Source organism: Heptranchias perlo, chromosome 18 (genome assembly GCF_035084215.1).
Source record: "Heptranchias perlo isolate sHepPer1 chromosome 18, sHepPer1.hap1, whole genome shotgun sequence".
In the NCBI taxonomy this organism is placed as follows: Eukaryota; Metazoa; Chordata; class Chondrichthyes; order Hexanchiformes; family Hexanchidae; genus Heptranchias; species Heptranchias perlo.
Window position 1 is genome coordinate 16,361,908 of NC_090342.1, and position 21,963 is coordinate 16,383,870.

The 21,963-nt window shown below is 39.3% G+C and overlaps 1 protein-coding gene across 1 annotated transcript in view; it reads left to right on the forward strand.

Annotated features, from left to right (window-relative positions):
- The window catches only part of LOC137334626 (thyrotropin-releasing hormone-degrading ectoenzyme-like), a 102,864-nt gene that overhangs the window by 64,788 nt on the left and 16,113 nt on the right, over positions 1–21,963 (forward strand). Inside the window, exons 8-16 of the mRNA XM_067999446.1 lie at positions 1,087–1,152; positions 6,198–6,263; positions 7,064–7,251; positions 9,392–9,480; positions 10,601–10,734; positions 10,837–10,892; positions 13,798–13,945; positions 16,350–16,447; positions 18,438–18,545. Of these exons, the coding sequence (XP_067855547.1) occupies positions 1,087–1,152; positions 6,198–6,263; positions 7,064–7,251; positions 9,392–9,480; positions 10,601–10,734; positions 10,837–10,892; positions 13,798–13,945; positions 16,350–16,447; positions 18,438–18,545 (953 nt within the window). The remainder of the gene's footprint in view (positions 1–1,086; positions 1,153–6,197; positions 6,264–7,063; positions 7,252–9,391; positions 9,481–10,600; positions 10,735–10,836; positions 10,893–13,797; positions 13,946–16,349; positions 16,448–18,437; positions 18,546–21,963) is intronic.

The window sequence follows — 21,963 nt, forward strand, 5'->3', positions numbered from 1 at the left end:
CCTAAACCCGCCCAGCAAATCATGGCGGGAGCAGAGGGGAAGCAGCCTTCAGAAGCGTTATTTAAAGGAACATTAGGAACAGGAGTAGGCCATTCAGCCCCTAAAGCCTCCTCCGCCATTCAATTATATCATGGCTGATCAGCAAGTCATCCTCATTACCATTTAGGTCACTCTGTGGCTGGTCATTTTAGGCTTCTAGGGTGCTTTTGGGCCAAGTTTTTGGCTGCTTCGGCAAAAACTTGTTTGGGTGTGCCATACTTTGGAAGAGAGAGTTTATGGAGATCCTGAACTCCAGGATTTGCTTAATGCTTATTTGCAATTGCTGAACATAGGGCCGAAGGGCCTCTATCCGTGCTGTATAACTCTGCTGGACTTATCCGTGAGGCTGCCAAATCAGGAGGAAGTGCAACAGCAAGGAAGGCAGCAAAGACTTGCAGAGGCTGCAAAAAGAGGGCGAAGGAGTCAAGGGCGCAGGAGGCCTTACAGCATGCAGGTCTTCAGAAGTAAAATATCGTATCTGAACCTCAGTGTTTAAGGTGGCTGCACTTCAACAGGGAGACAGTCACTTACCTGAGTGAGAATTGGAGCCCAACACCAGGGCATGCACTGCACTACCTGTGGCAGTGAAGGCTGTAAACATTTATGCCTCTGGCTCCTTCCAAACTGCTTCTGGTGACATTGCCCACATCAATCAGTTTGCAGTGCACACGGTGATCCGGCAGGTCACTGATCCACTGATTGTGAGGCACCAAGTTCATTAGCTTCCCCATAGAGGCTAACACTCAGGAAGAAAGCACTGGGATTTGTCCACATTGCTGGATTCCCGCAGGTGCAGGGCATCATAGATTGAACGCATGGAGTCCTGCGCGCTCCCCATCACAAACCATTAAACATCGGTGGGTCGTCTAAGAACAAATGGAAATTCACACTAAAAGAGGGCAGAAGAAAATACTAAAGTGACCAGCAGTTGTTTTCTGTTAAAACAATACAGGTGTGCAAAAAAACATAATTGAGGTGATTCCTGTTTAGAGTCGGGCTTTCAGGTAATTTATTTTAATTAAAATAATCTTTAATTTTAATTCCTAGGGTGCTGCATTGATTCGAATGGTGGCTAACTTTATGGGACAGAATATATTTCAAATAGGATTACAGGTGGGTAGAAGTCATGAAAACGGCATATTTTATATATGATTAAATATGGTTTTACAATGTTGTATATACTTTACTGATATAGGTATGTGTTGTACATGTTTCCGAATGAAAGTATAAAAATACAAATAACCTAGGTTTGGAGAGTGCTTGGAATGTTGGTAACTTTAAGATTTTATAATTTTTAAGGATTTAAAAAAAGTATTCAGCTTTTAAGGAGTGTTTATTGTGGGTGGTGCAGACGTTATTTTAAATTTGCTGCATATACTGCAGTCCAAAATACTTCTATTGTTAAAGGGCAGTACCTGCCAAGAAGAGAGATACAATAATTAGCATGTGCAGTAGTATGTCCTGTTAAAGTACATGGTGCATTTGACTGACTGCCATTTCTTAACTTCAGATGTCATACATTTGACGCTGTGTGGTAAAATGCAACTGAATGTGATATAATTTATAATCTAAGCATAGTCATTTTTTGTAGGGTTTCCTCCCACCCCACGAAGATACTTCCAGCTTTGTATTTTTGGACTTTTGTCCTGTGGAACTCTTGTGTGGGCTCTTAATAATAAACAAGATAAGAGTTGATTTTTCTTTTGTTAAAAGGTGGCACTCTGCAGCCACTCTGTTTGACCTTTTTTGTTAAGTAGGCCTTAACCCATTGTAGAGAAAGGTGTGTGGAAAAAAAAAGAATATGTTTAAAAAACCCCACTGGCTATCTTGGTGGGCTCAGGGTTCACACAGGTCAAAACAGGTGGCTAGAAGGTGCTGGACTGTGGGAGACACTTCGAAAATCACTGGTTCCATTAGTAGTAGGAATATTCTATTGGAACCACTAGGTCCATGGCAGTAAGAGCTATTTACTGGTAAAATGCACATGGACTGGTGCTAATGATGGTGGTAATAATTTAAGGAAGAAGGATTTCTGGGTGGGTCGTGTGACCTGGCTGACCATATAAAAAAAAAATCCAAGGTCGGTCAGCGGATTTGTTGCCAGTGGAAGTCGGGCCAATGCCCACATTGCCTAGTCTTGAGAGAGGACCTCTTCTCTGGATACAACTGGAATCTTACTCTCAGTGTGGGAATGCGCCGGCCATGTGTTCAAACAGTATTCAATGCATTTGTGTCTACATCAAACTCTTAAAGGCTATGAAAAAAGAAATTAAAGAGACATTTACAGTTGTGGTACAATTCTAATCCCTTGCACAGTAATACAGTTCCTTGGTAATGCAATTCTTATTTTGAAGTATATCTTGTACCTACATGGAAATGCGAGCCAAAACTTTATGATATTACAATTTCTTTTGGTCAGCCAAGTTTCTGATACACCTGGAAACCCACCACCATGTTTAAGATTCTCCAAACCAAATTACTGAGGAATCAAAGTAGAGTTTCCATTTTGTGAAGTGCACACTCTTTCCCCATAAGAATACACTGCACTTAACTAAGCCAAGAAAATTTAGTCTCAGGTTGATAAGAGCCTGGGTTTAGGGACCCCCAAGTGTGTGTAGGGGTACCGCTGGAGATTAAATATCTAAAACCCTGTAGCATACCAGCACAGTGCTTTCCCATGCTTGTAGTATTATTTGGAGCCAAATAGAGAGGATCTCACTACCCAGTGACATGTCTATCCCTCCAGGATCCATCAATGAGCTGGCTGGCTAGTCAATCATCAATGTCTTGGAATACTGCACATCTGCCTGGATCAGGTACAGGACTACCAAGTTTGCTGCAGATGATTGAATTACTTCCAATCTCCCATTGCTAGGCATGTCATCTTGGAGTCAACTGAACTCAACCCTTAAAAAAAAACTTCAGTTACCTCCAACCTCCCTCCCCCCCCCCCCCATACCCCCAAACTTGGAATATATGACCGTATATTCATAAAACCTGACCTCCAGCTAATGTCTTCTGGGAGCTGTGGGGACTGCATGATTCAGTAGATCAGCACACTCCTTTCATCTCGGGGACCTAGGTTTGAATCCAACCCAGAGTGATGGGATGAAATAAGTCTAGGCAGTCTGCAATAGTAAACTCTTTGGCACAGGTTATCACTAAATTGGCAGTTCCCTTCAGAAGCCATCAGAATAGTTGGTGTGGGAAATTGAAAAATTATCTGGTGCACAAAAGTGTTCTTTTGATGTTGGGATTAAAGTACATTGCTGGTGTACAGTAGAAGGCGATTAGGAGCTAAGTCTAGCCCAAAAGGTGCCTGGAGTATAAAATGGTCTTTTCCACTTTAAATTAACATCACTTTTGTGCTGAACGCAGCTCACATAGCAATTTTTCTCCATTAGTCTGGTTTACTTAATTTGGCTCTTGTATATTTGATTTAACTGGCAGTGGGTGCCAAAATGGAAAAGGAAGTAAAATTAAGTATACTGAATATGCCATCAGTATTTTATAGTGTGAAAGGACTATTTAATAAACATTGTTCTTTAATGATGCTCTGGCTAGATGAAGCATTACAGCAATGTGCTTAGAAATATCATTCTTATTCATATAAGTTTAGTAATCTGAACCCATTTATATTGTACACTGAGATCATTATTTCAATTACTTAGTGTTCTGCAGATAATCTGAATCAGTAAAATGTTTTGCATTTGAGAGCTAAAAATTGATGAATGCTGTTGATAATACACGACGTTTAGCATTATTCTGTCTAAACCATTCTGAGCATAAGTTAAGAATTGTTAATGTTTCTCTACCATGTGTAATAATCAGTAGAAGTAAATTGCTGCTCACCTGCAGTGTAATTATAATAGCAGAGAGCAATTTGTTTTTTCTGCTGGCTGTGCAGGGAATGTTTTTAAAATTTTTAACACAATGTGTCTCAGCATATGGCCAAACACTCCTGGAACAACTCAGTTGTTAATTAAAATGCATTAATGAATATATTATATACATAATAAAGATGAGTGTCAACTAAAATTAAGGAACTGTGACTATGCATTGTTGCAGTTCGGGCTTTCTCCCAACAATTTTATCTTGTGTTCAAGGCTAAAAGGCATTTCCCCGAAGCAGACCAAGTCTCCTATAAACTGAAATCTGTGCTTTTAAACATGCTGTCTCTAGGATGGCATGTACAGGATCAACAATTACCCCTTTTATTGTGACATTGGCTACTGGAGATCACATGGGTTGCCCGTGCTCAATTTGAAGGGTGGAACACACCACATCATTAGACCAAGGTGCACCTGAAACCAGTAGTCAGATTTATTTACAAGTAGTATATAATACACAGAAGTATTAAGACTGAGATAATAAAAGTACAATTCTCATGACGTTAAAGATAGAATCCGCCCACAATACCCGTTTTGGAATATATTTCTTACATCGCTTGATAACGTACCAAATGTTTTTGGATGAAGCAGGCCTTCACAGTGTGAGATTGCACGTGGATGGTGCAAATGACCAATCCATGGAATTCAGTTGAGTTCTATTTCTAAATTGAACTAAATAACGAGAAGTCCCTAGTATATATTTCAGAACAAAGGCTATGGCTGTCAATTAACCATGATCAAGGACACAATGGACACTATTGTATCGAACGATTAAGGAGTAGATGTTCACCTACACTAGGTTTCCTACATTACAACGGTGGCTACATTTCAACAGTACTTTGTTGGCTGTAAAGCGCCCGGGGATAACGTGAAAGGCGCTATATAAATCCAAGTTCTTTCTTTCCTTCCCTTCCTTCCTTTTCTTACGTTGTTTTATTACTCAGGACCTGTTAATGGTTTGGCCAAATACAACATAATTAACAACGAATACAAGGCTTTTGTATCCTGACCAATTTATAGATCAATTAACTGACCTGGTCCTGTAGTCCATTCATCTCCAGACCTCTATTTTAAAATTGGGAAAGGGAAATCAACTTTCATTTTGACTCTAGTTACTTCAAAATTGTATAACATAAAATACAGAAATCTCTTTTTTTCACATGTATAATATAGGAGGATATGATGCATTAGGTAGGAGCGCCCAACAAGAATTTTAAGTTATTTATATTCTGCAACTGTTATGGTTTGGTAGTTTGATATTTCAGCATTACCCACCATTTACTCCCCTTTATATTAAAGTTTTTATCAAAATTAGCTGACATCACAATTTCACATTCAAGTCAAACTGTTTGACATAGTTGGGGAAGTAACTGTAGCGACCTTCAAAATACATTCATAAGGATGGTATTTATAGCAATATCATCCACACCTTTATGAATGGATTAACACTGTCGTCGCACATGGTGATCAGAACAATCCTTATGTAAGGGTAGACTCGCTGATTCTATTATTCCAGCAGGCAGCGATGCCTGAAGGGAGAAGGTACAATTTATCCCAGTCATTTAGGAGAAATGAACAGGGATGTTTCCTGCTGCCAGCGACCATGGTGTTAAAAGTTGGACCTGACTTATTTAAATGAGACCTGGGAGTTAAAATGGCCCGAGCCTGATGCTCGCCTAGCTGGCTGCACGCTGACCCCTCACCCCGGTTAAAATCGGGGCTACATTTGTTCAGCCTGGTAGTAACATATTGCCTGGTACACCATTGCCTTTCCTATGTACTGGTGACCATTATGGATCTGGAAAGAACAATTCACTCTCCCATCACACCAATTAATTCCGAAAGAGCCCTTCAGTAGAGCAGGCTTTTCTTTGGCTCTACTGTATTATATTTTCTGCGGAATTCCGCTCTTCACAGAGCTCTTTGCCTTTGAAGCTGTCACATAAATTAGTTAAATGGCTTTGAAGACACGAGAAATATGAAACTGGTAGGATTACAGGTAACTTGGGATTGGCCAGATCTCCAGATTTAGCTTTTAGGATAATGTGGGTAAATATTGCTCCTAGTGTGAGATTTCACGTGGAAGAATTTCAGTGTCAAGAAATAAGATTATTTGACTTAATAGTTTTGAAGTATTTGTGGCCACAAGTAAAGTCACTACCAACGGTGCAAAACTTAACACAATTGCTATTTTTCCGTAGAGTCAATTATTTGTCCAGCCATGGATCGAGGGTCTTCTCAACTCTGTTTTTTCTTTGTCCAATCTAGGATTTTTTGACTGCACACATGTATGGTAATGCAGGAAGAAATGACCTGTGGAACAAACTTTCAGAGGTAATTTTTTTTTAAAGTGTTATGGATTATGGGGCTAGTCTGAATTGAACTATAATTGTGCCAACATTGTACTGAGTATTACGTATATGATATCCTGCTATCTTTGTTAATATGGGAACATTGGTACTAATCACCACAAGCTCCATTAGCATTATTTATTGAATAATACATAGGCTAGCACATATTACAAGGTAGAAATACATCAAATGGCAAAAGCACCTTATCAACATTATCTCGACCCTGGCACGCAATTAGCCTTTGAATCGCCCTCTAACCTTTGTCATTCTACAATTCAAGTGAAACGTGAACAGGTTTTATCATTTCAGCAGAGGTTTTTTGTTGCATTGATGGAGGTCACAGTGATCAGCAAAATACGGTGGCATCTTGGATTTGCAGCATGTGATTTGAAATGTAGTGCTGTTGAATCATGTATTCACTGCATGCTGCAGGAGAGAAGCATATTATATGGAGTGGTGAATATAAGGTGATAGTGGTCTACAGAACGCGCTGCGAGTATGTGTAAGTTATTTAAGCCTCATAAGGAGTAGTTTATTTTGCACTGTTCAGCATAACCCTGATATGTATTTTATGATATATGTAGCCATAATTCTGCAGACTTTTATTAATTATTTCTAAAATTATAAAATATGTTAATCTTGCACTATTTTCTGTGGAGGTTGGATGGTTTTTGAATTAACCTACTATAATGGGTATTGTGACCTATTGCTATTGAGACTTTTAGCTGAAAACATCTACAATGCTTCTGTTACTCAAATACCAGTATTTTTGCTTTTATAAAGACATTGCAGAAAATCGGGAAAAACATAAACATCAAAGAAGTTATGGACCGTTGGACATTACAGATGGGCTATCCTGTTGTCACCATTGTTAGGAATGAGACCAGTGTTGACGTTTTAATAATCAGCCAAGAACATTTCATCTTTGATCTAACTACAAAATCTATGAATCCAGCTTTTTCAAATAACAGGTAACAGCGTTAGTTTCATTTTATGTGCGCGGAAAGTTCGAAAGAAAACAGGACACATGATGTAAAAGCTGATACTGAAATTCATACAATTTAAACAATACCCATTTGCTATTGGGAGATGAGATATTGGGGGTAGTTTTAACCCCCAAGGGCAGGTGAGGGGTTAAAAAAAAACAGGCAACCCGCCTCCCACACGCCCACTTCCGGTTTTAATGGAGGTGGGTCAGGGGACGGGCGATCAACCTGCTCTCAGGTGGCGGGTCAGTCAGTGAAATCTTTTAAGGAGGCAGCGTGCCTCCATTTTAAGTAAAGATTTATTTTTAACACCTGCAGGCCAGGTTCCCCGGGCTGCGGGAAACCTGTCATGGAAGGAGGCGAGAAGGGCCTTCAGGTAAGTGCCTTTACAGCACTGCTTGTAAAACCAGGAGGAGCAGGAGTGCTTTCTCCCCCCCCCTCCCCTGCCCCCCCCCCCAGACCGCCACCCTGTTTTCACACCCTGCGATGTCTGACTCCCCCCACCCCTCCCCCCGATGTTCGACTTCTCCCCCCACCTCCCCACTTCCAACCACCTGCCTGATGTTTGTCTACCCCCACCACCCGCCTGATGTTCAACACCCCCCTCCACACCACTGTTTGTCTTTCCACCATCCCCCCACCATCCACTCGTTGTTTGACTCCCCCTATGCCATCACTCACCCGATGTTCGACTCACCCCAATGTTGGACTCTTCTCCTCCCCCCCCCCACCTGCCAGATGTTCGACTCCTCCCCCCCACCCCCTCCCCCACCTAATGTTCGACTACCTCCCACCACCACCACCTGGCTGATGTACAACTCCCTCCCACCACCACCTGGCTTATGTTCCACTCTTCCCCCCCCCCCCCCCCCGCCCCCCTCCCGACCACCCGCCCAATGTTTGTCTCACTACACCACCAACACCCCCCCTCCATTCCCTGGCTGCCTTCCAGCCCGACAAAAGTTGTCTGGCTCTCAGATGGAAACCTGTTGAAAAAATGTAAAACTAAGTCCTGCCGTTAAATTCGGCGGGGCCTACAGGAAACCCTTGCTTCCGGGTTTCCTTTCCGCAAATCCAACCCCACCGCGCTCTCTTCCTGCCTCGGAATTCTTATTGGGGCCAATGTGTCCAATAAGAACAGCAATTTATGTGGATGCTGCGCTTACCCAAGTTGCTGGACAAATAAATCCATCACCAATAGTTTGTTCTGCTCTCGGGTATTAGCACCTCTGATATACACAGGGTGCTTAATTTACATCACAATGTGCAAGATCTGACACCAAGGCAAAACAAGTCACATAAAATAATTAGCTTTGAACTCAGCGTGTATTGTATTTGATGTTTGAAAAGAATTCAATACCTCCTGCATTCTGTTTAAGGAAACAATTATTTGTACTTACAGTTCAGTTATTATTTTCACTTTTACGAGCTGATAATGTGTTGCTTTTGGCATTTATTTGTGTTTTTGTAGAGTTGTAAAATCCACAGTAAGATCACAAATTACTATGTGTAGTGATGGAATTGAAAAATTAATTGGGATTTTACAGTTGGCATTTTAGTTTTTGGAATTGTGCGTTTGGAAAAGCAAATTGAACAAAAAAGCCAAACTATTATTAAGCAAATCACAGGTCTCTCCTTTCTTGTGACTATTATGTAGTATGCCAAATCTATCCAGGCTCTTGCAGTGAGTTTGCATTAAAAAGTAACAGATAGACACTGATCAAATTTAAAACAAGCTCTCCAAAGCTAGGACCACCAGAATTTAGAATACATTAGGGATTTACTGCATGAGGATATCCTCAATCATACTACACGTGCCTCTTCAATCATCAATTGATTTTGGATACACAGCCAACACTCAAGCACAATGTGACTCATTTGAAAGGTGTGATCAAATTACCCACAATTTATCTGATAGATGTTTGAAAGTATCTCTTCTGATTGTTTCGCACTCCATATTTATATAACAGATCTAAGGGCAGAAATTATTGTCAGTGATGTTACTGTGTGACAGGATAATGCTTCTATACATAGTGGAGAGAAGAATTTGGTATGAGCGGGTTAAATGTTTGTGCAATAACAAAGCTGACAGTAATTTCTACCCTCCTGTGTTTTATTTTTCTAGCTATTTGTGGGAAATCCCCCTAACTGTTGCTGTAGGAAACTTAAGCCATATGTCATCAGAGACAATGATATGGATTAATAATAAAACAGGTATTGTCAACATTAATATTGTAGAAATATATAAATCTGGTCTTTGAACTTACAAAACTTCTGGCTCACATCTTGCAAACTGTTGCTAAGGAATTTTGATGTACTAACTTGTACTGTATATTTCCTTTGGTGTTTAATTGTTTTTACAGTACAAATGATGAATTGTCCCCAGATCCTCATGTGATTCTTTTCTTCACACTTTTCTCTGGTGGTGTGAAGCTGTAAAATCTAAGTGGCTTTAATATGACTATATTAGTGTCAGCCTGTGATCTGTTGTGCTACTTAACATGGTCATGAAATAGAGTCAAGTGCTGACTTTGCCGGGGATTGTTCCCTTGGGTCCCTGGTGTCCTTGGGCTCCTAACCTGATTTCTACTCCCGTCTATCGGCCCTGTGTCACTGCTGCCAGTTTTTGGTGGGAGAATATCCTGCTTTATTCAAATGAGGCCCGGAAGTTAAAATGATCCTGGCCTCACGCTGAGCTCCCCATGGGGGGTTTTCTCCTGTCCCGCACCCCGCCTGCCTCGAACACGCCCCTGGTTATAATTAACCCCAATATTTCCATGTGTTAAGATCTTCCCTCCTGGTTATTGTTTACACAAACTAGTCAATAATCTTTTTAACAGTCTATGGAATTACTTAGAATCATAGAATAATACAGCACAGAAGGATGCTATTGTACCTCTGCCGGCTCTTTGGTCCAGCTATCCAATTAGTGGATAGCTCTACCAAACGTGGACGTAAAAGATCCCATGACACTATTTCAAAGAAGAGCAGGGGAGTTCTTCCCTGTGTATTTATTCCTCAACCAACATCACTAAAAATAGATTATCTGGTCATTATCACATTGCTGTTTGTGGGACCTTGCTGTGCACAAATTGGCTGCTGCGTTTCCTATGTTACAACAGTGACTACACTTCAGAAGTACTTTACATTAGCTGTCAAGCATTTTGGGACATTCTGAGCTTGTGACAGGCACTATATAAATGCAAGTCTTTCTTTCTCAGATGCATAAAAAATAATAAGTGCCAGGATAGCAGAAACCATTCTATTTCAAATGGAAGATATCTGATTGTTAATTTTGAATGAACTAACCTTTAGTTTTCTTTCTATTTGATAGAGCATCACAGAATCAACTCCTTGGATAAAAATAGTTGGCTCTTAGGAAACCTTAATCAGACTGGGTACTTTAGGGTTAACTACGATTTGAGGAACTGGAGATTGTTAATTGAACAACTCATGACCAATCCTGAGGTAAATAATATGTGCTCTGTTGTTAGTTATTCAGTTTTAAACACAAGCATCTGGTGTGCTTCTCGGTGCTAAATAGTTTCTTCTTCTGGTTGACCCTGACAGGTGATCTCAGTTGGCAATCGAGCAGGTCTGATAGATGATGCTTTCAACCTAGCCAGGTATACTTTGTATTTAATATAAAACTAGAAACTCAGTAAATCTCTGCAACTACGGACACTAATCTAATACTCCACACAAACAAGGAAACAATCTGAATCCGAAAATACTAGGAATGGAGGAGGGGAAATAACTTATCAGTGTAATATTAATTGCACTGGTGTTGTTTTATGTTCTCTCATGTCAGTTGCTCGCATTCAGTAATGCTATGCTTTAAAACAAACTGATTTATGAGTTGTAAGGATCACGTACTGTATTTGTCTGTGTATTAACTGTTGCTGTTATTTAAAGTGATAGAGGCTCTTGTTCTTCCTGCCACGTAAAACTCAATTTCAGATATGCTGGTTCTTCACTCCTTTTAGGTTGCATATTCAGTACTATTGATAGTTGAGCCTTGAGAGACTAATTAGGTGAGGAATTCTAGTTCTGCACGTGCACATAAATCATTATACTCCTGTGGATTATTAAAGCTATCAGATGTTTGGTTTTGTAATGCAACTTTTGCCCTAGAGTTACTGTTTTGATGTATTTGGTCATAAGTGTTGCATACAATACCTCAATCAGTCTTTAGAAGGTTTTTGTTGTTTTGTTGTTATTGTTTTTCTCCATGCTACAATACAATTAGTTAGCCAAAGATTTGCTGGAATGACGTTTAGCAGGCTGCCATCTCGATCAGATTTTTTTGGTAACTAAATCTAGGTGTCTTGTTACACTTGAATAGTCATGATGTGGAGATGCCGGTGATGGACTGGGGTTGACAATTGTAAACAATTTTACAACACCAAGTTATAGTCCAGCAATTTTATTTTAAATTCACAAGCTTTCGGAGGCTTCCTCCTTCCTCAGGTGAACGATGTGAAAAAAAAAAATCACATCGTTCACCTGACGAAGGAGGAAGCCTCCGAAAGCTTGTGAATTTAAAATAAAATTGCTGGACTATAACTTGGTGTTGTAAAATTGTTTACACTTGAATAGGCCGACCATATCTAAAATAGATTCAAGTAGTAAATTAAGCTAATAGCTTATATTACAATGAGCATAGTTTAGTATTATCCCATGGAGGACTGTGATCGCATAGTTGTAAATCAGAAAAAGACTAAAGTTTAATTATTTCATTGTCTCCGTGCATTTTTCTAAAATCACTTTGCAACCCTGAAATTATGCAATGTGATATCGGTGTAGGAATACTTAATGCATTTGTCTGACGTTCCTCTCTGCTATTTTAGGTGTTAACCCAATTTCAAATGAATGTGTTGAGTGTTCTTGTATTAGTATCCCGTGGCATAATTTCAGGGCCTCTTTGACTTGCCACCGTCCATTTACAAAACATTAATCTTGCAAAAACTTTGTCAAGAAAACAGTTTCAGTTGTCAACAGATTGAGATTTGTTGTCCACAACCTCTCCCCTTTTTAAAAAAAAACTTTAAAAAAAAGTTTAATGTCAATATGTAAGAGGCATTTAGTTCTTGATGAAGGGAATTGGTTATGGATTTAGTAAATAATATCCAATGACTGTCCCCTGAGAAGGGCTTTAGTCATGTAGACTTGTAGTCTCTTGTCAGTTTACTTTGCTATCAGCATGTGTGAGCTTATAGACCGGGGTCTTTATAGGTTGACAGATATCATCGTTCAACTTTGTGGGCTGTTTGCAGTCACTGAGTCCTGTGTCTTTATGTTAGCATAGGTATAATTAAAACAAGAGATCTAAGTTGCTCTTGGGGAATTATTTTTTTTACTACCCTCAAGGCTTGCTTATGGCCAATATGACAGGAATTAATTCATATATTATTGAATGCCTAACACTGTGCATTGCAGTATTTGGTTCCAGAAATGGAGAGCTCTATTATCTATTAGCTGTAACACCAGCCTATTCACTAGATTCCTTCCAATGCTTGTGTATGCACTAAGAAGATTAGAGTTCTGGAAACAAGGAGTCTAAGGGGGATGTTTTCTACTTGGGCACCAACAGGCTCGATATAGGCCGTGCACCCTCAGTGCCTGCCCAGTGTGGCAGTCGGGAAGCCCAAACCAGTTTCAAGTTTGGGCCTCATTAATATATTTTAAGTGAGCTGCGGGTGCCAAATGGGCGCTGAGCTACAGCTTGGCAGTTTCCTGTGTCGTAAAATCAGCTGGCCATGGCACGCAGCCGGCCGGCAGGTAAAGCCTGTTGGAGGAGGCGCATGATGCCGATTAGGTGGGGGGTGATGGGAATGTGAATGGGCCAGCAGCTGCTCCTACTGGCCCTACAAAAATTTTTCTAATAAGTACCTTTTTGGCGATGTCTCCAGTGATCCCTTTTAAGGACTGTCCGTTAGACCTTTCAATGCTTGGAGAAAGTGGGATTGCTGTGTGTGCTCCGCCCATTCCTTCAAGAAAATTGCACGCGGGGCCCTATAATAGGAATAGGACCTCAATTTGCATATTTGAATAGCCTTCTGCCTGTTTTGGGCGGGAGTGCTGGGTGCCCATTTAAAGGCCTGCCTGAAAATTAATTCAGGCAGGCAAATGGGTGCACAAGGTCCTGGCCAGATTTTCCTCAGCTGGTCGCCTGCTTTTCAGGCGAGAAATGAATAATTAGATTTTCCTCTGAGCGCTCTAATCCGGTGATGCTTATCGTCCAGGTAGTAAAGACAGTTACCCCAGAGTATATGTTAATGCGAGACAGAAAAAGTTGGTGTGTGTATATGCAAGAGAGGCAAAGGATACACTGGATGATGTTGCAGATTAGATTCTGATGGTGTTTTCTAATTTTATTAGATTGTTGTTTTCCTACCTTTTGTGCATGAGAAATTTTTGAAACATAAAATTGTTTAGTATAATCAGTGTACTTAGAAATTTAATCACTAAAATTTCTATTAGCACATACTTATATGTCTATGTTTGACTGATCTTTTGTGTTTGCCTTAGAGCTGGTTATTTACCACAGAATATTCCTCTGGAGATTGTACGATACCTTTATAAGGAGAAAGAGTTTCTTCCATGGCATGCTGCAAGTAATGTACTGCTTTACCTAGACAAGTTAGTGGATCGGAACAAGGAGTATGACATTTTTAGTGTAAGAGTTTAATATTTAATTTTATGAAAGATTCATATACTCAATAGAAAAATGTCTGCAATGTAGTAAGAAATACAGGCTTTCATTAGCACTAGTACTCAAAGATGATAAAAAGTGACGTTAAATTTTAATTATAATTTGGACCACTTATGACTTAGCTAACCAAAATTAACTTAAATATACATACATGATAGAATTTTTTAAGCAGGTTATTAGGATATAGAATACATTACTATGAATAGCTATTGAAGTTGAAGCTGAGTCAATCATGATATTAAAGAGATAATTAGTTAAATACCTGAAGAAAAATGCTAAAGGTTATGGAGAAATAGCAGGAAATTCAGGATTAGCATAGATATCTCTGATGTGGAGCTAGCATAGAATTGGGCATGATGGGCCAAATAGTCTCTATCTGTTATTGAAATCTCTTATTGGCACGATTTCTCAAATATGATCAATGAGTGCTATAGAAATCCACTTGCCTGTAATCTATCTCTGTAATTTAGTTTGACTTGCAGTTTTTATTATTTTGCACAAAGAGTTATCTTAGCAAACAGATAAATACATTTCCCCTTTTCTACGGGGTATGTATGAACCAGGAGTGGTTAGCAATAGGAACTAATCAAGAAACAGTGAAGCTAAAGGCCGTGTTACAAATTTTAGGTCTGCCTTATATATATCCTCTTGGTTTTATCAGCCCTGGTCATGCCCATAAGTGGCCCTTGCATCTTATGTTCAGGATTGTGCCCATACTGCTTAATATCTAATCATATGATTGTGTAATTTGAAAAGGAATAACAAAAGAATCCTCTTGCAATATGAACTGGATATTGCGTGTCTTTCAAATCTGCCCTCATGTACTTCTCCTATCCTTCAAAAGGCAGACTGATCTGCAATTTGAGGAGATGAGGCCAAATGCTGATTCACAAACTAGTTTGTTTATATTGCAATTGTTATGAGAACAAACAAATATTTGTCATAACTCTCTTATCCCCTCCATATGACTTGATTCTATATCACTGCTCGCAGCAAATAAAATAATGTGATATGTCACACTATCCGTATTAGCAGGCTTATTTAATTTTTTCTGGTCAGCCTCATTGCTGAATCCGACCATCTCTCTCTAAACCTAGTTGGCCCTCTCTCTTAAATATCTGTCTACCTCTTTTCTCCTTTAGCAGATCTTACACCAAATTGGGCTGCATGTGTTTTTTTTGTTTGTTCTGACCACAGGAAGTGGGGTTGTCCTCTGGTTTCTTCCCCGTGCAGTGATTCACCAGTAAACTTGTCAATAAAATCAACTACTTCCCCTTCATTGCCACAAATGAATTATTGGCAGACACCTCATACTGGGCACAAATAAACAGGGTCATCCCAAAAATAATAAATGTGGATGCTTGTAGGAAGTCTGAAATGAGTTAACAAATTACCTATTGACCCCTGTGGGATACATCTTCAGTACCTGGTTCATGAACATATAAACTCCTTTCTGTCTCAGCAGCTGCAACATACAACTAAGAAGAATTTTAAACAAGTGCAAACCCACATTAACTTAAAACACAGCATTTAAATGTAACTCATTTTCAAATCCTTTCTATGGAAAAATGGTCAAAAAATCCTGAAACATGACAGGTCCGAAATTCCAGGAGGCCTGCTCAGTCAGCAGAAGGTCGACTGGGTAGAAGTCATGCTCAAAAACACAGGCCCTGTCCCAAATCCCAGGGACAGAGTTGTCTGCATACTCAGGGTGGGTGGCCCACAGCTGTTAGGGCACATCAACAATGCTTGGCATTCCAGTGGATGCCCAGAAAATCAGAGCGGCACAATGTCGGTCTGAGAGTAGAAGAGGGCTGAGTGAGGGTTTGGGCCTTTCCTGGGGCCTCGGTGGGATTCATGCCAGCTCTCAGCTTTTAGGAGTTACTCTAAGGTCGTATGAGGGCAAATTGGGTAGAGTTCCCAGGGTAGCCCAGGAACTCCTCTTACACACTCCCACTTGACATAAGATTTGCATGTGGCCCCCTCCCCCTCTGGAAAATGGTGCATTATAAAATTCTGGACTGAATCCTGGTAGAACAGGCTTTTGCTCCAAACTCCAGCGCCCCTCCAGGAGTTCTGCTGGGTTTTCCACTTTGGCCATAATCAGAATTTCAGACCTAAGTGTTTGCTACAATTATATATTCATTTGACAAGTGAAAAAATGTGAGTAATTTCAGGTTGTAGGAATTGGATTCCAGACAAGTGGATTTGTCGAGATCTGCTTTATAATCCTAAGAGTGCCATTGTCAACATGTGAAACAACAGTATTCATAGCTTAACAAATTTCCAATATTAAATCAAACTCATTCAATTCTGAATTACATTGACAAAAACTTACAATCTTTTTATCCTATTTTTCTTCCTTTAGCAATATGTTCTGCAGCAAGTTGCACCAACATACAACCTACTGGGATGGCCAGAAGATGCGGCAAACAGTTCTGTTGTCCAAACATCGTACCAGACTGAGTTAGATCATTTACTTTGTTTGTAAAGTTTTAAAAAACGAATTAGAAATATATTGGCTTTTCAGCAATTTGATAAATATTGGGGCATGATACAAACAGGGTCTCATGGTGGTCAATAACTTTTCAGTGTTGATAAAACATTGTTTAAACGTGTTGAACTGTAACTGTTCAATGCCTGAGAATCATTGATTATTAGTGGTTTGAATCTGAAAACTGAAGTTGAATTACGTAATTTAAATTTAACGGGCTGGTTGCACGTTATTGATTATTTCCCAAATTAGTTTCATCCTAGGTTGGCACTGCTAACAGTGTTTGTTATACCAGTATAAAGTTGTCAGTAATGATGCTACAGAGAACAACTCCCTGGAACCACCGCATATGAAATGAAGTGACCAGAAGCTTTCATCATCAGTGTGAACCTTTCCAAGTGGTAGCACTTTCGTACTGGTATCTTGCTGGTAGGAAAGGGTTCACATTGCACTTGTTTTTTGTTAACGATCTGAAGTGAGGCATTTTGAGTTGACTTGCAATGACTTCACTTTATCCAATTTGAATCACTTCTGGTTTGAATACACTCGTATTGATAACCATGTTCTAATTTCCCACATCATTCCATAAGTTTCTCAACATCATAACTGCAAATAGGTAGTGCTTCAGGTCAAAGGTAAGGTCATTATTCTCCCCATCTCAAAATAAGATGATTTGTGTTTTTAATATATTTAATGCTTTAAAGGGGAGAGGGAAGGAAAGTGTTATCTGATCCCTGGCAGTTTATTCGGGGACTGCAAACCCTGGGGATCTCAATGTAGATTACACAATGAACGCTTGTCTGGCTAATGGTAAAAATTTTCATTTGATCCCTATCCATTTAATGGCAGAGTTGATATGCAAGTGCTGACAGTCAAATGCCAGAGTATATGTCGATTCCCAGAATCAGAGGTACTTGTCAAAAGTCCTTGTCACCAGAGGTGGTATTCTGAATTTAAAGGAATGTGTTTATGTTCCCTAATGATGTAGTGGAGTATATGTGTCCAGTCTGTGGTTGTCTATATGTAATGCAGCCACAGGTCTGGGATTCCCAAAGCAATAAATATCAAGCCCCTCTGCCAAGGCTGAAGGCAAAGCTTGAATAAATTAATGCTCATCCCTATTTAATAGTGCATTAGTGTCATATTGCTATTGATATTTCCCAACCTTAGCCTTTGTTTTGCCAGATTGTTATTGGAAATTTGAAACCAGGGCTACTTGCATATGATCTCTATAGTACAAACCCCAAGACCTGACCACTCCTGTATTTGCATGCAGTCACGGTAAGGAAAGGTGCTATGAATTCACTCCAAATTGTGGCAGCAGCGATGTTATCTCATGAATGGTCAGAATGAAGAAAAAGATATGACCATGTCTGGAAAATTCTACTTGCCAACTAACCAATAGCAAGTTACTTTCAGTGTATTGAATTGGCAGTTATGGTTTGCATATGATCTTATTGTCGTGCTTCTATATTAATTTAGGGTCAGTAAAGTTTTTGTCAAAGTAGCATAAGCAGGAATTGACTTCTGTTGTTACACCATCACAAAAGTGTATTTGAATTATTCTACTAGGGGCTACAACTGATGAATGAAGGTGTCCTTTTGCAATACAAAGAAAACAATGCTTGTTAAAAAGTTACATTTCAGCTGTGTTTTGCATGAACCAAGACATTGCAGTTTTTTAAAAAAACAAGCGATATTGCTGACAGCATTCATATTTGACCTTAAAATAAGCAGCCTTGCGATTTTCAGTGTGCTGATGACAGCAAGAGCTTACAATAAAGACATTGCGGGAATATGTTTGTCAGCAGGGATTGATGTCTCCATGACAAAAGCAATTTTACTGTTCAAGATCCGTGTCTAACACAAGGCTCAGCTGTCATTTGGCCCATCGGAAAGTTATCAGCACTTTGTATCAGGCGGAGAACTTTTTCACTGACTAGTTGTTTTCTTTTCAAACAGGGAACTGCGTCGGAAGGTTATTATTTTGGCTTGTAAATTTGGTATTGTCCTCTGTCACGAGAAGGCTGTGTCACTTCTTTCAGAATGGATGGGAACTGATCTTAACAGGTGCACATCTTAAAGTTTAGATTATCTTCCTCGTTGGAAACAACGCACCTACTAATGCCTTTGCACAGAATACTTACTATTGTCAAATCAAAAATTAATTCTGTTTCTGCAGAAAATATTTAAATCATAATTGTATTCACAATCTAAGCTTTGTTCATCTAAATGGGCACTAAGCGTAAAATAAGGAGGAGTTAAGAGGAACTAACTATTAAGGGTTCCACTAGTTATTTGAAATCCAAGGTTGTATTACTGCCTTTAACTCTTCTATCTATTATCAATATTTATTACATTGCCTTTTAATTTTTTAAACAGGGAGACACTATATTCCAATTGATTTAGTAATTCATTTAACAATATTCAGAAATCAGATCCACGTGGAATGACATCAAAAAAAATTGTGGCCAGCAAATACATGATAATTATGTGACTGGTAGAAAGAAGATTGTTATAAGGTTATTTTCGGCAAAGAGGCAGCAAGTAATTCAATATGTTGGGAGTAATTTTGACTTTCAATGACACAGTGTAAAATGGCCGATATTGATTCAGCTGCTAGTTATACATCCCTCACGATTTTAATTTCTGTTGAAGTCACTGTATAACGGATGGCTGATGATAACGCTTCGCTTTACGCTATCGTCCAAAGTCAAAATTATATCTATTGTGCATATTATTGGGATATGTAGCTGCATTTTAGAAATAGCACATTTATAGTAACGTTTGAAATGTTACAGAGAAAACTTTATTAAAAAGAAAGGAATTTAAAGGTTTAGAATATTTACATATTATCATGCTTTAGGTAAAATTGCTGCAATTTCACTAATACGTTTTACACCGAGAAACATTTCAGCAGTTTTCTGCGTATAGAAAACTGGGCCAAGGGAAAGAAGGCCTGTCAATCACAATGACATCACACTTATGATAGATGACCCAATACAATTTTAACCAATCATCTGGCTGACATGATCTGTGCACATAAAACACAGACCTAATAACAGTGCTTAACAGGCCTCCTGTTTATTATTCTAAAATAATTACATTGTATTTAGAAGTATGATTCTATTGGTTGGTATATACTAAAATTCTGTATTTTAAAGAGTCTTTTCAATGTTGTGCTACAAACAATGACGATAACAGAACCATTTTAGAATTCAAAGTAAGCTGTGGCCTCTGTCATAGCACCGTAACTTTATATTTTTGAGTAAAAGCATTGGTAGTAGCAGTGGTCAGAATCTTGAAAGCTGGCATGATTTACAGGCCCACCCAGAAACTACTAAACTCATCTTAAGTTGCAACTTCTTCAGCTGTTAGTGAATAATGACTTTCGGGGGATGTTCCTGGGCTGTATTTCAATGACTATTTCCAGAGACTTAATTCTACTCAACAGACAAATGTAGAGTGAAAGCCACTCTTGTGGCTTGTAATGTAAATGTGTGGTTGCTAATTGATTCCGTTCCCAATCTACAGTTTGAGCTTTGTCCACAAAACACAAAATGAAGCATTTTTTATAAATCAAGCGCATAGGTGTATGTGTGTGTATTGAATTGGGACTTAGTTTGAAGAGCATTCTCTCAGCATAAGACAAAGAACCAAATGAAGTTTATTGGTTGCTTCAATCTGATCTGCTAAAGTATTCCGTTTTGAGTCATTATCACAAGTTTCGTTGTGTTGCTGAAACTTGAAAATCTTCATTTTTCTCCTTGTTTCTTCCTTCATATTCAATCCCCCCTCCCACTTTTATACTGCACCACACCTCATTCTTTGGGCAGGTAGGCAACATGCTTCCAGGCTTTTGATAATGCCACTGTTAACTAGATTGTTAGAGTTGCATGAGAATGGTTTGAATTAATGCACTGTACGATTTTAATCTCATTTTCTCTGTTTGACATCTCCCTCACGTGGCCATAATGAAATTCCTTGAGTAGGGAATTGCAGGAATGTACCATTTTGTTGGACACTTATTATTACCCAAAGTCTGCAGTTAACAATGCAAATTTTTTTGTGACAGAATAGGTAATCTCTGTATTAGGATATAAACCTGACTTGAAACATGGGCACCTTGAGGTGTTCTGCTATGTTAAAGACACAAATAAATCAAAGTTGTTTTCATCGAACCACCAGCAGAAACTTGCATGTCTTTAGCATCTTTAATGTTAAAAAAAAAAACCTCCCAGGGTATTTTAGAGAAGAAATGGATGCTGAGTAGTAGTGGAAGAGGCAGGAGAGATGATGAAAAGCATGGTCAAAAGGTAATTGTTGAGGAGGATTTTAAAAACCGGGGCAGAAATAGCAAAGTGGAGAGACTTGGGGAAGGGAGTTCCAGAGCAGGGATAGCTAAAGACTCTGCCACCGATTCACCCATGAGGACGGCCTCAATCGGGATCTTGGGTTCATGTCACGCTACACGTAAGCCCACCAGCGAACAAAAGCTATCTGTTTTTAATATAACGGGTCATTTGCTGGCTTTCTCTGCCTTCCGGATGTTTCTGCCTCTCTCTCTTTTTTCCCTATTTTTTTTGTTGTTGAATGTATATTCGGGGGTTCTGTAGGTAACACCTCTCTGTCTGAACACGGTGATTGCCTTGGCAACGGGCAGTTGCAAAGAATGTCTGTAATCACCATGTATTGTTCTGTGATTTATAAATGCGTAGGCTTCGAGGAGTTCCTGACATTTACCTGAGGAAGGAGGAAGCCTCCGAAAGCTTGTAAATCTCAAACAAAATCGTTGGACTATAACTTGGTGTTGTAAAATTGTTTACAATTGAGCAGAGGGAGGTGGAGATGTACAGGAGAGCAGAATCAGAGGACTGAACGAAATAGGCTGGGATGTCGGGCTGGAGGAGGCTGCTGAGGTAAGGTAGGATGAGGCTATGGAAGGATTTGTAAATGAGAATGGGGATTGGGAATTTGAAGCTTTGGGGTGATTGGTGAGCAGGGCAGGTAGTGGAGTTTTGGATGAGTTAGAATTTGTGTTGGGTGAACTTCAAGAAGATGTTGTTTGCCATGTCAAGCCTGGAGGTGATAAAAGTGTCGATGAAGGTTTCAGTGGGAGTGAGGTAAAGGTGGAGAAATCTTCCAAACAGGCTTTTTATTGTAAATATGATCAAGTAAAGAAAGAACTCACATTTACATCTTATTCAAACCTCAAGACATTCCAAAATACTTCACACCCAATGAATTGCTTTTGAAGTGCAACTACTGCTATGTCGGGAGAGACCTTGTTTTTGGTGGATTGAGTACATTTACAGATTATTGGGTTTAGAAAGGTGACATTCTCTGCTTTTAAATGCTGGTTGTAAATTATTGAGAAGTAACGCAACCAAAAAAGCTGCAGCTGACAGCTGAGAAATAATCAGATTTATTTTGCCATGAGCTCTATATTTATGTTGAAAGATATTAGCTTCACCAGACTAAAGCTGGT